Source organism: Schistocerca nitens, chromosome 2 (assembly GCF_023898315.1).
Source record: "Schistocerca nitens isolate TAMUIC-IGC-003100 chromosome 2, iqSchNite1.1, whole genome shotgun sequence".
Classification (NCBI taxonomy): Eukaryota; Metazoa; Arthropoda; class Insecta; order Orthoptera; family Acrididae; genus Schistocerca; species Schistocerca nitens.
Window position 1 is genome coordinate 257,337,300 of NC_064615.1, and position 14,748 is coordinate 257,352,047.

Here is a 14,748-nt window from a genome sequence, read left to right on the forward strand (position 1 = left end):
TAGCTACTCACCATTTAGCATAGGTACTGAGTCACAGATAGGCACAACAGAACAAAGCAGTGTTTTTGACAGTCTTTCTGTTGTGCCTATCTGCAACTCAGCATCTCTGCTGTATGGTTAGTAGCAACTTTTCTTTTCGCAATATTGTATATGTAAATCAAAACATGGAAGGAAAAAATCTCAGTAATACTGTAATAATGATAATGATGGTACCGTAATACTGAAGTTTGGTTTAAGAGAAAGTAACGGTAGCAGTGCATAACTTACAGCTGATTGAAATCACCATGCAACCCTAAAATCAAGAATAAAGTGGAAAGCAGAATGCAGATCATATGTAAGAGTGGAAGATTAGCAAAAGAGTAGTGGTAAATGAAGAGTGCAGAATAATGGAAAAGTAAACTAAAGAGAACATTATGAAAAGAAGCAGCAAATAATGTAATTTCTGAAAACTGATCTTTTCTGATGCTGGGCTGCCTCCTTATGAAACTGAGCCCACAGCTTCCCCGAATGCCAGGAAGAATAGATTGATAAAGGTGACATTATGGTTTATGAAAATTTACTTTTGATACTGGAAATAATTAAACAAATTATCCAAAGTATTCACTGTATTAATTCAAAAATTAATATTTTCAGCTGTCATCTTTTCTGCACTTCAGTAATTTTATGCAGAAGGCTTTCACAATATAATAATAGATGTATTCTCACTAATATAGTGAAACAAAACTGAAGATCAAAAATTATTTATTTAAGAAAATTTGAGAAATTTAGCTCACCATGCAAAAGCTGCCAATGAGCATTCTTGTCAAAAAAGCAGGTTACTAGAAAGTAACACCTGTAACTGCTTTTCTGTTTGGCCAAGTTTTATTGCCATTTTTATTGATGAGGGTACTGATTTTTCTGCTACTTCATTATATAAATACTCTTTAGTTTATTGATTTCTGCTCTTGATGTTTGCACTCATGTAAATAAATTTCCAGTTACACAACTGTACTCATTTGCATATTCAAGAGCATTTGTTGACATGGATATATTAGCATTTTACGTAACATTCTACACAATGTCAGGTACATTTTGATACAAGGTACATTTTGATACAAGGGGTTTCATGTCAATAATTTAGCATTTTATCATGTATATGCCACAAGAACAATTAATATAAGGAGTCTGTTAGTGTTGTGATAGTATGTGACACATTTAATATTGCATAGTTTTAATTTTGTAAAAATTACATATTGTAACACATAAAGGTGCTGTATAATTAAATTAAATTAAAAATAAATTATGCAGCAGCTTCACATGTTACAATATGTAATTTCTAAGATCTGTCAAGTCTGTGGAAATCAGTCAACACAAGGAATTTAATTTTCTAATTCATCTCAGAATTGGTCATGTTGAGAAAATATGCTTTTATGCCTGTCCATGCGTGTAGCAAGTAGCATACCCTACTGTATCATATAATGTTACTGTTGGTGCAGAGTCATTTCCTACATTTCTTATTTCCATGAACAGGAAGTGGTCTGGCCATATCCTCAGGATGTTGCAATGTTCTTTGAGCCTAGTGTCCTTGTCTTTGCTAGTAACAGTGCCACTGTGTAAAAATGAAGCTGTCTTGTAATACAATCATTCTCATTTTCATATTCATTTTGAATTTTCTGGAAAAAAATGTTGCAGCAAATGACAGAAATAAATGTAGGTCACAAGAAGACTGCAGAAGCTGTATAAGGATGCCTCATTGCATTTGGTGTGCTGTGCCTGTAAGTTACACAAATCTTCATGAATATTGCATCACTTCTGATATGACTGACATATTATGGAAAAATACTTTACAGTGCAATGCTTTTTCACCTAGTGAACTCATGAAAATGTTATTTTCAAATCCTTTCACATGACATGCATAATATATTTGCATTCATTTTAATTTGAACTATGTAGGTATCTTGTAAGATGTAGCTAGAAAATAAATGATATGTTTATTAATATAGGGTTAAAGTGATGTTTGAAGCAGTAGTGGGGAGGAATATTTGACTTATTTTAACACAATAATAATATTATTTTTTTCATATTTCTAATTTACCATTTCAATTTAACAGTTTTCCCCTTTGAATGTATTTACATTTTTATATAACATTGCTATTTTTTTATAGCTTCTTCCTTGTTATTAAAGTAATTTGCTTTTTACCTGCCTAATAAAAAAGTAATTAAAAATAAAAAAAAAATTAGAGTGAGTGTTTGAAAGTAAATACATTGCTGCAGAAGACAAGCTAATCAGACTTTAAATAGAACTTGTGAGGAATGATGATAAGCTTCTGGAATCAATGTTATGTTCTGAAAGGAAGAAACTGGTATGAATTTAGAGTGCTAGCCGTGATCAAGAACTGCAACCATTACTGTACAATCTCAAAAATGCTAATCATGAAGTAAATCCCCAGTATAAAAATAAAAGGAATCAGAAGCAATAATAGACATTGAATTAGCTATGTAACACAATTAAAGTTCAACCTTGGAGAATAGCTATGAAACAAATGAAAATTGCTTGAAATTATTGATTACCTTATTTAAAGATTTTTATATTTTCTCCATGAATGTAGACTGTGTTAATAGATATGCATTTTTACACAATTTCCTAACCACTGACCTCTCAGGTTTTCATCTGTAAATGCTATTTATCAGTGAAAGCCATTTTTGATGTATCTGCTGAACACTGTCATTGTTTTTTAAATATTCATGCTTTTAAGTTGAAAATTCCACCAAATTAGCATTATCAGTGATCAGCTGGTTTATATAAGATTAAGAATGATGAATATGAAATTTCAGGTCTTCATGAAAAGAGGCCTCCTTTAATCTTCACACAAAATATGTGCTAAAATGAAAATACATATTGTTGCTAATCAGTACCTACATATCCTAAGAAAATCATGGGATATACTAATGAGAAAAAGCGTGGTGTTGTGTCCACACTATGAAGTGCCCACTTTTTAAAGGGTGTTCTTTCCTAATATGCAGTTGGCAGATGTTAGTTTTAATGTATTTGATAAAAAGAATAAAGTATCTATAAAATAACACATCTTATGTTGGATGAAAAGATGGGCGGGGGGTGGGGGGTGGGGGGTGGGGGGAGATTTGGTGAGACATGACTCCTAGGTTTATTAAATATCTACTTCATCATTTATACTCTAGAGGCCACGTTATAGTGTGTGTCAGAGAATACTTCTTGTACCACTGTCATTTTCCTCCCTTTCCTCTTCCATTTGTGAATAGAGCATGGGAGAACAAGTGTTGATAAACCTTTGTATGGGCTACAATTTCTCTGATTTTTACCTAATGGCCATTTTGTTTAACATATGGATGGAAGTAATACAGTATCAAAGACTTCTTGAAACACATGCTTCTCAGAATTTTAGTGTTAAACCTCTCCATCATGCACAACACCTCTCTTGTAATGTCTGCCACTGGAGTTTGTTGAGCATCTCCATAATGCTCTTGGTGTGACTAAACTATCCTGTAAAAAACATGCTACTCTTCACTGAACCTTCTCTCTCTCTCTCTCTCTCTCTCTCTCTCTCTTTCTCCTTCTCTTCTGTTAATCCAATCTGGCAAGGGCTTAGAATGATGAGCACTACACAAGAATCAATCCTTTGAATATTTTATAAGTCTCTTATTTCATGGATGAATAACATTTCCTTAATCCTCTTCCATCAGATGTGAGCTTGGCATTTGCAATGAGATTTATGTGTAATACAGCATGTTTCCTCCGAAAATTATTTCGAGCAGTTAGTCCACGAACCCACGCGAATTGTAAATGGTTGCGAAAACACACTTGTCCTCTTAGCCACAAACAATCCAGAGCTGATAGAGAGCATCATGACTGATACAGGGATTAGTGATCACAAGGTCGTTGTAGTTAGGCTCAATACAGTTTCTTCCAAATCCACCAGAAACAAACGCAAAATAATTTTATTTAAAAAAGCAGATAAAGTTTCACTAGAAGCCTTCCTAAGAGACAATCTCCTTTCCTTCCGAACTGACTATACAAATGTAGACGAGATGTGTCTCAAATTCAAAGATATAGTAGCAACAGCAATTGAGAGATTCATACCTCATAAATTGGTAAGAGATGTAACTGATCCCCCATGGTACACAAAACAGGTCCGAACACTGTTGCAGAGGCAACGGAAAAAGCATGCCAAGTTCAGAAGAATGCAAAATCCCGAAGATTGGCTAAAATTTACAGATGCGTGAAATTTGGCTAGGTCTTCAATGTGAGATGCCTTTAATAGGTTCCACAACGAAACATTGTCTTGGAATTTGGTAGAAAATCTGAAGAATTTCTGGTTGTATGTAAAGTACACAAGTGGCAAGACGCAGTCAATACCTTCGCTGCGCAGTGCCAATGGTACTGTTACCGACGACTGTGCCGCTAAAGTGGAGTTATTGAACACAGTTTTCCAAAATTCTTTCACCAGGGAAGATGAATGGAATATTCCAGAATTTGAAACACGAACAGCTGCTAGCATGAGTTTCTTAGAAGTAGATACCTTAGGGGTTGCGAAGCAACTCAAATAGCTTGATACAGGCAAGTCTTCAGGTCCAGATTGCATACCGATTAGGTTCCTTTCTGATTACGCTGATGCAATAGCTCCCTACTTAGCAATCATATACAACTGCTCGCTCACCGATAGATCTGTACCTACAGATTGGAAAATTGCGCAGGTCACACCAGTGTTTAAGAAGGGTAGTAGGAGTAATCCATCGGACTACAGACCTATATCATTGACATCGGTTTGCAGTAGGGTTTTGGAGCATATACTGTATTCAAACATTATGAATCACCTTGAAGGGAATGATCTATTGATACGTAATCAGCATGGTTTCAGAAAACATCGTTCTTGTGCAACACAGCTAGCTCTTTATTCGCATGAAGTAATGGCCGCTATCAACAGGGGATCTCAAGTTGATTCCATATTTCTAGATTTCGGGAAAGCTTTTGACACTGTTCCTCACAAGCGACTTCTAATGAAGCTGCAGGCCTATGGGGTATCGTCTCAGTTGTGCGACTGGATTCGTGATTTCCAGTCAGGAAGGTCTCAGTTCGTAGTAATAGATGGCAAATCATCGAGTAAAACTGAAGTGATATCAGGTGTTCCCCAGGGAAGCGTCCTGGGACCTCTGCTGTTCCTGATCTATATAAATGACCTGGGTGAAAACCTGAGCAGCTCTCTTAGGTTGTTCACAGATGATGCTGTAATTTACCGTCTAGTAAGGTCATCCGAAGATCAGTATCAGTTGCAAAGCGATTTAGAAAAGATTGCTGTATGGTGTGGCAGGTGGCAGTTGACGCTAAACAACGAAAAGTGTGAGGTGATCCACATGAGTTCCAAAAGAAATCCGTTGGAATTCGATTACTCGATAAATACTACAATTCTCAAGGCTGTCAATTCAACTAAGTACCTGGGTGTTAATATTACGAACAACTTCAGTTGGAAAGACCACATAGACAATATTGTGGGGAAGGCGAGCCAAAGGTTGCGTTTCATTGGCAGGACACTTAGGAGATTCAACAAGTCTACTAAAGCGACAGCTTACACTACACTCGTTCGTCCTCTGTTAGAATATTGCTGCGCGGTGTGGGATCCTTACCAGGTGGGATTGACGGAGGACATCGAAAGGGTGCAAAAAAGGACAGCTCATTTTGTATTATCACGTAATGTGGGGGAGAGTGTGGCAGACATGATACGCGAGTTGGGATGGAAGTCATTAAAGCAAAGACGTTTTTCGTCGCGGCGAGATCTATTTACGAAATTCCAGTCACCAACTTTCTCTTCCGAATGTGAAAATATTTTGTTGAGCCCAACCTACATAGGTAGGAATGATCATCAAAATAAAATAAGAGAAATCAGAGCTCAACAGAAATGTTTAGGTGTTCGTTTTTCCCGCGTGCTGTTCGGGAGTGGAATGGTAGAGAGATAGTATGATTGTGGTTTGATGAACCCTCTGCCAAGCACTTAAATGTGAATTGCAGAGTAATCATGTAGATGTAGATGTAGATGTAGATATGTGGTTGTTCCAGTCACTCCAGACAGCTACTCCTAGGTATCTTATGGCTGTTTCTTTTTGCAGCTGTTAGTCACTGATACCACAATCAAACAGCAATGAGTCTCTTCACCTATTTAAGTACAACACATTTCATTGTTTACATTCAGTGTCAACTGCCAGATCTGGCACCACTCATAAATCTTCCACAGGTCTTCCTGCATTTCACTATAGTCTTCTGATTTGCAACATGCCTATAGAAACAGCATCATCCGTGAACAGCCTCATGCGGCTTCCAATGCTATCTACTAGATCATTTATATTTAAAGTAAATAATAACAGCACTACACAGTTTCTTGAGATAAATTAAAAATACCTTTCTATCTGTACCTTTCTGCTCATTAAGAACAACATGTTGAGTTCTGTCTGCTAGGAAATTCTGAATCCAATCATAAATATGGTCTGATATTTAGTAAGCTTGTATTTTATTCACTAAATGATAGTGCAAAATTGTGTTGAGTGCCTTCTGAAAGTCCAGTAACAAGGCATCAGCATGGTTATCTTTGTCTATGTCACTCTTATTTTGGAAAATCCAGGATGGAAAGTAACAAGATTATGAAAAGCAGAGATGCTGAGTCGCAGATAGGTACAACAAAAAGACTGTCACAAATAAATAAAGCTTTCAACCATGAAGGCCTTCATCAACAACACACACACACACACACACACACACACACACACACACACACACACACACACACACACACACACAAAAATGCAAACGTAACTCACACAGACGACCGCATTCTCAGGCAACTGGAACCACAATTTTAGTGAGGCAATGTGGTTTCAGTTGCCCAACACTGCGGTCGTATGTGTGAGTTGTGCCTGTCTGCGACTCAGCATCTCCACTATATGATGAGTAGCAACTTTCCTTTTCATAATAGTGTCACTCTTGTTTTCATAGAAAAACAGACCAGGCCATGTTTTGCAAGATCCCTGCTTACAGAACCCATATAGATTTTTCTAGGCATGATTTCTTTTCCCTGTGTTATGTTTGAGCTTTCAACATGTTCCATAATTCTGCTACAGGTTGATATTAGTGATGGAGGTCTATAACTATGTGATATTATCTGTCAACTCTCCTTCAACAAGAGTGAGCTGCACTTTCTCCAATCTCTTGGCTAGTGGGAAAAAATAATCACATAAGAATTGCCATAAAATTGTAGTGAGGAGGTAGATCTTTTATACAAGTGACTGTGTGTGTTTATGTTTTATTAAATTGCTTAGGCAGGAGTTTAATATAAGTAATAAGTTTAATTTAAGTAATAAAATCAGTTAAATTGTAATCTAATTCAAAGAAGAGAATCAATTGATTCTTATCTCATCCAAAGTAGATCATCAGTGACTTGAAAACAATTTTGTGTCTTCGAATGACTGACCTAAAAACAGTCTCTACTGCAGTGCCAGATAAATCATGTATGGGAAACCACTTCTTTCATCGAAAAATATTTACTATCCCGACATTCAGATAACCCACTAACATTTGTGTATCACACAAGCATGTTTCTTCCATAAATAAACTCATAAACCAGTCTCTTTGATTAAATAAAGCAGCAAAATGTCAAGTAATCACAATATCTCATTGTGGAAACTGTCACAGAGTTGTGAGAAGATATTTGCAGTATGAAGACTGCCTATGTATTTTTCATGTTGCAACCTGTGAAGTAATGACCCTGAATGCAAATATGACTGACATTTGGCACTAAGTAGTAGTGCTTATCACAAAAGTGTTTTGACAAACCAAAAAGAGCAGGAACATTCTGACAAAATAGGGGAAAAAATGCAAGCTATGGCTATCAGAGTGTTAAAAGGACCCAGAAGGTCCTTCAGTTAGGGATTAGTCACGGGAAGGGAATGTACGAGTCTGTACAGAACTCCCTGGGTAGGGAATACTAGGTAACTAGTACTTTGAAGCCAAGTGCCAAGTGTAGAGCTCAGTGATGACACATGCAGTTTAGGCTCTCTGGAGAAAGATCTTGGTGAAGAACCGCATACAGTGACTATTTGGGATGGGGCATCTTTTCCACATTACTATAATGGAAGTTTTCTGTGGAGTAAAAGGAGTTGTCAAGGAGAAACTTTCTCAGTTTGTTTTCAAGTTCAACTTTGACATCTGTCAGACATTTTATGTCATTGGGTAAGTGGCCAAAAATTTTAGTTAGAACATTATGGACATCCTTTTGTGCTAGAGATAACCTTAATGTGGAGTAATGAATGTCATTTTTTCCTGTTATTGTACGAGGGTGGTTTGAAAAGTTCTTGGAATAACCATGAGAGGTCAGCGCTAGTGCTACGAGTTGTTCATGTGATATTCATTGGACTGTCGCCTGTAAACACGTGCCATGTCAGTGCTCTTGGAAGATAGCTGTAGCAGTGACATGGCTCTGTTGTTGTTCCCGCATAGTGATTTGCGAAGATGAAAAAAATCGAGATTCGAGCAGTGATTAAGTACTTCGTAAGGAAAGGTATGAAAGTAAAGGACATTCATGCTGATTTCCAGAATACACTGGGGGATTCTGCTCCTTCATATTCAACTGTTGCCAAGTGGACAAATGAATTTAAATTGGCTCAAGATTGCTTGGATGATGATCTGGGCAGTGATCGGCCAAGATATGTCACTACTCCAGAAATCAGTGCAAAAGTGCACAAAATGGTCATGGAGGACTGCCGATTGAAAGTGCGTGAAATTGCTCATGCTTGAGATGTGAACTGCAAAGGTATAGCACATTTTAATTGAAGAATTAGAATTGAAATAATTATCTGCAAGACGCGTGCCACAACTCTCGATGTGCCCGCACACATATGCTGTCGCCATGGCAAAATTACACCAACTGAGGTATGAATTGTTGCTACATTGACCTTATTCATCTGATGTGACTCTGTAAGACTTCCATCTCTTCCCAAAACTGAAAATTTTTCTTGGTGGATGAAGATTCCCTTCAAACGAAGAATTGATAGCCAGAGTTGACAACTATTTCGCAACCTGGAGGAAACTCATTTTGAGATGGGATCAAGGCACTGGAACATCATTGGACCAAGTGCATTAATCTGCAAGGAGACTACATTGAAAAATAAAACAAAAGTTTCATTGATGTAAATACTTTATTTCTATTCCATTCTGAGAACTTTTCAAACCACCCTCGTAATTATGTAAATCATTGTTCTAAACCAATGGATTATTTACAACAAATTCCATGACTCCTTAAACAGATGTCTACATGATGAACATGGATAAACACCATGTATTATTTTATATGTGGTGTCTGTTCTTTTAGACATGTCTGAAAGACAATAAGCGGGACCACAAATTAGTAGTGTGTGGTATAAGTTGAGGATCTGGGTCTGACAGGAGACGTGCTAGGGTAATCCATGCAGTTGCAGTGGCCACTCTGTCTGAATGACGTAGTGGTCAGCAGATCTGCCTTGTAGGCAGGAGGTCTGGTTTCAAATTTTGGTCTGGCACAAATTTCCATTCTTGCACCATTGATATAAATCAATACCCACTGACAACTAATGTCTTTAATTTCTTTGTGTCTTGACATATTATTTTTACAGCATGGTTTTGAGCAATGAAAACTTTCTTTCTTAAAGATAAGTTATCCTGGAACATTATTCCATATGACATTATTGAATGAAAATATGCAAAATGTGTCAGCTTACTGATTTGTTTCTTCTCAAGATCTGAAATGATTCTAAGTGCAAATGTGCCTGAACTAAGTTGTTTTAGGAGTTCCAAAATGTGATTTTTCCAGTTTAAATTCTGATAGATATGGACACCTAGGAATTTTGAAGTTTCAACCCTATTTATTATTTCTTCACCATGTGTTATACTTGTCATTGGTGTAGTACACCTAGATGTACAGAACTGAATATGCTGTGTCACTTTAAAATTGAGAATGAGACCATTTGCAGAAAACCAGTCAATGGTGCTGATAATAACATTGTTTACTGTTTCTTCTGTTGCTGTATGTATGCTTGCATTGATTACAAAACTAGTGCTAGTTCTGCTTGTTGTTTAATAGATGGAAAATCATTTACATATTTGAGGAACAATAGTGGACTTATGATTGAGGAACTCCATTCATGATTTCTCCCCAGCAGAATAATCTTCCCTGATTACATTGCTTCAATGACTAGATGCAACTTTCTTCATTCTTTTCAGATTTATATATATAACATTATCCATTGGTTGGCTATACCATCAACCCACAAAACCCCAGTTTATCTAGGAGAATGTTGTAATTCACACAATCAGACACCTTAGATAGGTCACAGATGATACCAACTGCTGCTATTTAATGTGTATAAAGTTTGCTGAGTAAAGGTGTAAATGGTACTCTTTATGAAGCAACTCTTCTGAAATCCAATCTGTGGTTTACTGAAGAAATTATTGTTGCTCAAGTGGGATTCTGTTCAATAATGTGTCACCTCCTCAAAAATTTTTGAAAAAGATGTCGTCAGTGAAACAGGTTGGTAGTTATAGACATCTATCCTATCACCTTTCTTATAGAGGTGTTTAACAATGGTGTATTTCAGTCTCTCTGGAAAAATTCCTTTTGTTAGTGATACATATTTCATGTGAAACATGGCATATTACATAGGAACAAATCTTTAGTCCTCTGTAGGAGACACCATCAAATCCAGATGAGCTCTTATTTTTGAGTGACTGTATAATTTTTTAAATTTTACAATGAGAAGTTGGTGATACACTCATATGAGTGAATTTTATGAGAGTTGCTGTGATTTTTCTCTTGAACTGTTTGTCCCTATATTTTCTACTATTTTTAACAAATGACTGTTAAACATATTTGCTTCCTGTGACTAATCATTTGTAGCTTTCCATTGAATTTAATTGTGATGTTATCCTGTTGTATGGCTGATTTCTGTCTCTTATTTCAGTACATTCCATATAACATGAAGTCTGTTGCTAGAAATACATATTTCTGACAAAATGTGTATGTTCCTTGAATTTTTAATAACTCACACTGATGTGAAGGTGTGCCACTCTTTACGCCCCAAATTTATTTACTTGAATCAGGAGCATACTCATAGGATTCTATAAATTAATGATTTCAGGTAAGGAAATAAAAGGAATTTATGCATACACAAATACGAAATTAAAATCAAACAGTCATTGCTCATAAAAAGCAACTGTTACAGCATTTTCTTATGCTGTGAATAACTCCTCCTTGTTGCTAGGATCAGGGAAACATATCTGCTGATACAGATGTTTTGTTGTCTGTATTTCTCCACATGCACACAGTATTGGCCCTTGTAAGTATCCCCGTTTCATTAGGTTGTCCTTAGATTTGCCATTGCCTGTAGGTAATCTGTTCATTGATCTCCATGTTGTCCAGTCCAAGTTGTGTCCCACTGTTAAGAATTCTGCTGGCATTATCAGTGCATGGAGATAACCTACACTGTCTACCCACTGTTTTTCTCTGGCTTTCTTGGCTGATGTGTCTTAGTGCTGATGTTGACAATAAAAAGCTCTTCCCAGACTTCAACATTGCATGGTCTACCTCTGAATGCTCCCTGTGAGATTAAACTTGCGCAAATAATTTATACAAGCATTCAGGGTAACCAGAGCAGTTTCTGTCCAATTCCTGTGATTTCCATTATTTTCTATAGGCATTTTTGGGGTATTTTTTTCTGAAAGACATAGCTGCTGAACAACTATAGATACAGTTGTGCCAGTCAGTGGAGAAACCAAAAATAGCAGCTCTGATAACACAAGGAGTAACGTTCATAGTATATTTGGACTATTCTATTAGAACATAAAAACTTTAAGGAAGAATGTTGTGCACATCTGTCACTACAGAAAACTGAAAAGTGTAAAATATTTCGGCAGATGTGCAGTGCATAACAGAACATCAATTGGAAGTCACAGAAATTGGACAGGTGCACCTAGGTGGATATAAGTTAGGATGCCAGTAATTAGTTATAATGAGAGTAAAAGGGACTGGTTATGTATGCAAAAAGTGGAATAAAATTCTTTGGCTGTAAACTTAAATTGGTAGTACATTGAATAGCTCTTTGAATGCAGTACTTAAATTACAGACTTGGAAGCATACAAGCTATCAATGCTGACAGTGTATGGGCCTCCAACAAGAAATGTTTTAAGTTTGATTGAGTAATTAGAGTGAATGCTAATAAGAGTTACTATAAATATTTGGTAAATAACTGTACTATCGATCAGTTTCTCTTTTGCCAGCTTTTTCAAAAATATTAGAAAAGGTTGTGTTTAAGTGTCTTCTTAAGCATCTAACTGCAAACAATATATTGTCCCAGTCACAGTTTGGTTTCCCCAAAGGTGATATAGAGAAGGCTTTCCACATGCACAGTGAGGGTGTACTTCATTTATTAGACAACAAATCAGAGGCTACTGGCATTTTCTGTGAATGGTCAAAAGCCTTTGACTATGTGGATCACAGCATTCTCTTAAGTAAATTAGGGTATAATGGTGCGGGTCATACCTAACTAACAGGAGACAAAGAGTGTTGTCGCAAAATATCTGTGGAGTGAGCAATCACTCTTCATCTGACTGGAAATTAATTACATATGGTGTTCCTCAAAGTTCCATCATGAGTCCATTGCTTTTTCTTGTATACTTTAATGACCTCTTGTCTGTTACATTGCCAGTTGCTAAGGTTGTTTTGTTTGCAGATGATACAAACATTGCAATAAATAGCAAGTCAAGTACAGATTTATAAATGGATGCTAATCAAATGGTTTAAAGCTAATTCACAGTCATTAAACTTTGAAAAGATGTGTTAGTCTGTTGGTCGTTTTTGGAATAACCATGCTGGGAGGGAGCGCAACAGCTAACACAAAGAGTATGAATTGGCATGAAATTTATATAATGAGAGATAACTACTACTTGCAGTACTGGAATTAAAGCATGGATTGTTGTTGAAACTAAATTGGTGCTATGAACAGTTTTCGTTGTAGCAGAAGAAAAATACAATGCAATGTACAAATACTGAAGTCACAAAAATGAATAATATATACGGGAGAATTTTTCTTACTCTGCCCACGGAGATTTTTAGAATGTCTGATTTTGTAGCAAACTTGGTGCTTAACAAAAAATCAATTGTTAGATTATTCACATATATATTTAATAGAAGTCACTATTAGGTTTCACTGATATCATTAATTTACCTCTAATTTTCTGTGGTTGCTGATCATACAGTCCATCCACCAAATCTTGATAATTAGCACATATATACACTCCTGGAAATGGAAAAAAGAACACATTGACACCGGTGTGTCAGACCCACCATACTTGCTCCGGACACTGCGAGAGGGCTGTACAAGCAATGATCACACCCACGGCACAGCGGACACACCAGGACCTGCGGTGTTGGCCGTCGAATGGCGCTAGCTGCGCAGCATTTGTGCACCGCCGCCATCAGTGTCAGCCAGTTTGCCGTGGCATACGGAGCTCCATCGCAGTCTTTAACACTGGTAGCATGCCGCGACAGTGTGGACGTGAACTGTATGTGCAGTTGACGGACTTTGAGCGAGTGCGTATAGTGGGCATGCGGGAGGCCGGGTGGACGTACCTCCGAATTGCTCAACACGTGGGGCGTGAGGTCTCCACAGTACATCGATGTTGTCGCCAGTGGTCGGCGGAAGGTGCACGTGCCCGTCGACCTGGGACCGAACCGCAGCGACGCACGGATGCACGCCAAGACCGTAGGATCCTACGCAGTGCCGTAGGGGACCGCACCGCCACTTCCCAGCAAATTAGGGACACTGTTGCTCCTGGGGTATCGGCGAGGACCATTCGCAACCGTCTCCATGAAGCTGGGCTACGGTCCCGCACACCATTAGGCCGTCTTCCGCTCACGCCCCAACATCGTGCAGCCCGCCTCCAGTGGTGTCGCGACAGGCGTGAATGGAGGGACGAATGGAGATGTGTCGTCTTCAGCGATGAGAGTCGCTTCTGCCTTGGTGCCAATGATGGTCGTATGCGTGTTTGGCACTGTGCAGGTGAGCGCCACAATCAGGACTGCATACGACCAAGGCACACAGGGCCAACACCCGGCATCATGGTGTGGGGAGCGATCTCCTACACTGGCCGTACACCACTGGTGATCGTCGAGGGGACACTGAATAGTGCACGGTACATCCAAACTGTCATCGAACCCATCGTTCTACCATTCCTAGACCGGCAAGGGAACTTGCTGTTCCAACAGGACAATGCACGTCCGCATGTATCCCGTGCCACCCAACATGCTCTAGAAGGTGTAAGTCAACTACCCTGGCCAGCAAGATCTCCGGATCTGTCCGCCATTGAGCATGTTTGGGACTGGATGAAGCGTCGTCTCACGCGGTCTGCACGTCCAGCACGAACGCTGGTCCAACTGAGGCGCCAGGTGGAAATGGCATGGCAAGCCGTTCCACAGGACTACATCCAGCATCTCTACGATCGTCTCCATGGGAGAATAGCAGCCTGCATTGCTGCGAAAGGTGGATATACACTGTACTAGTGCCGACATTGTGCATGCTCTGTTGCCTGTGTCTATGTGCCTGTGGTTCTGTCAGTGTGATCATGTGATGTATCTGACCCCAGGAATGTGTCAATAAAGTTTCCCCTTCCTGGGACAATGAATTCACGGTGTTCTTATTTCAATTTCCAGGAGTGTATTT

The 14,748-nt window shown here is 38.3% G+C and overlaps 1 protein-coding gene across 3 annotated transcripts in view; it reads left to right on the top strand.

Annotated features, from left to right (window-relative positions):
• The first annotated feature begins 1,552 nt into the window (after positions 1–1,552).
• The window catches only part of LOC126235981 (integrin beta-PS-like), a 251,926-nt gene continuing 238,730 nt past the window's right edge, over positions 1,553–14,748 (top strand). For all 3 annotated transcript variants that reach the window (XM_049944961.1, XM_049944960.1, XM_049944963.1), the window contains exon 1: positions 1,553–1,754. In XM_049944961.1, coding sequence (XP_049800918.1) covers positions 1,599–1,754 — 156 coding nt within the window. In that variant the 5' untranslated portion in view covers positions 1,553–1,598. The remainder of the gene's footprint in view (positions 1,755–14,748) is intronic.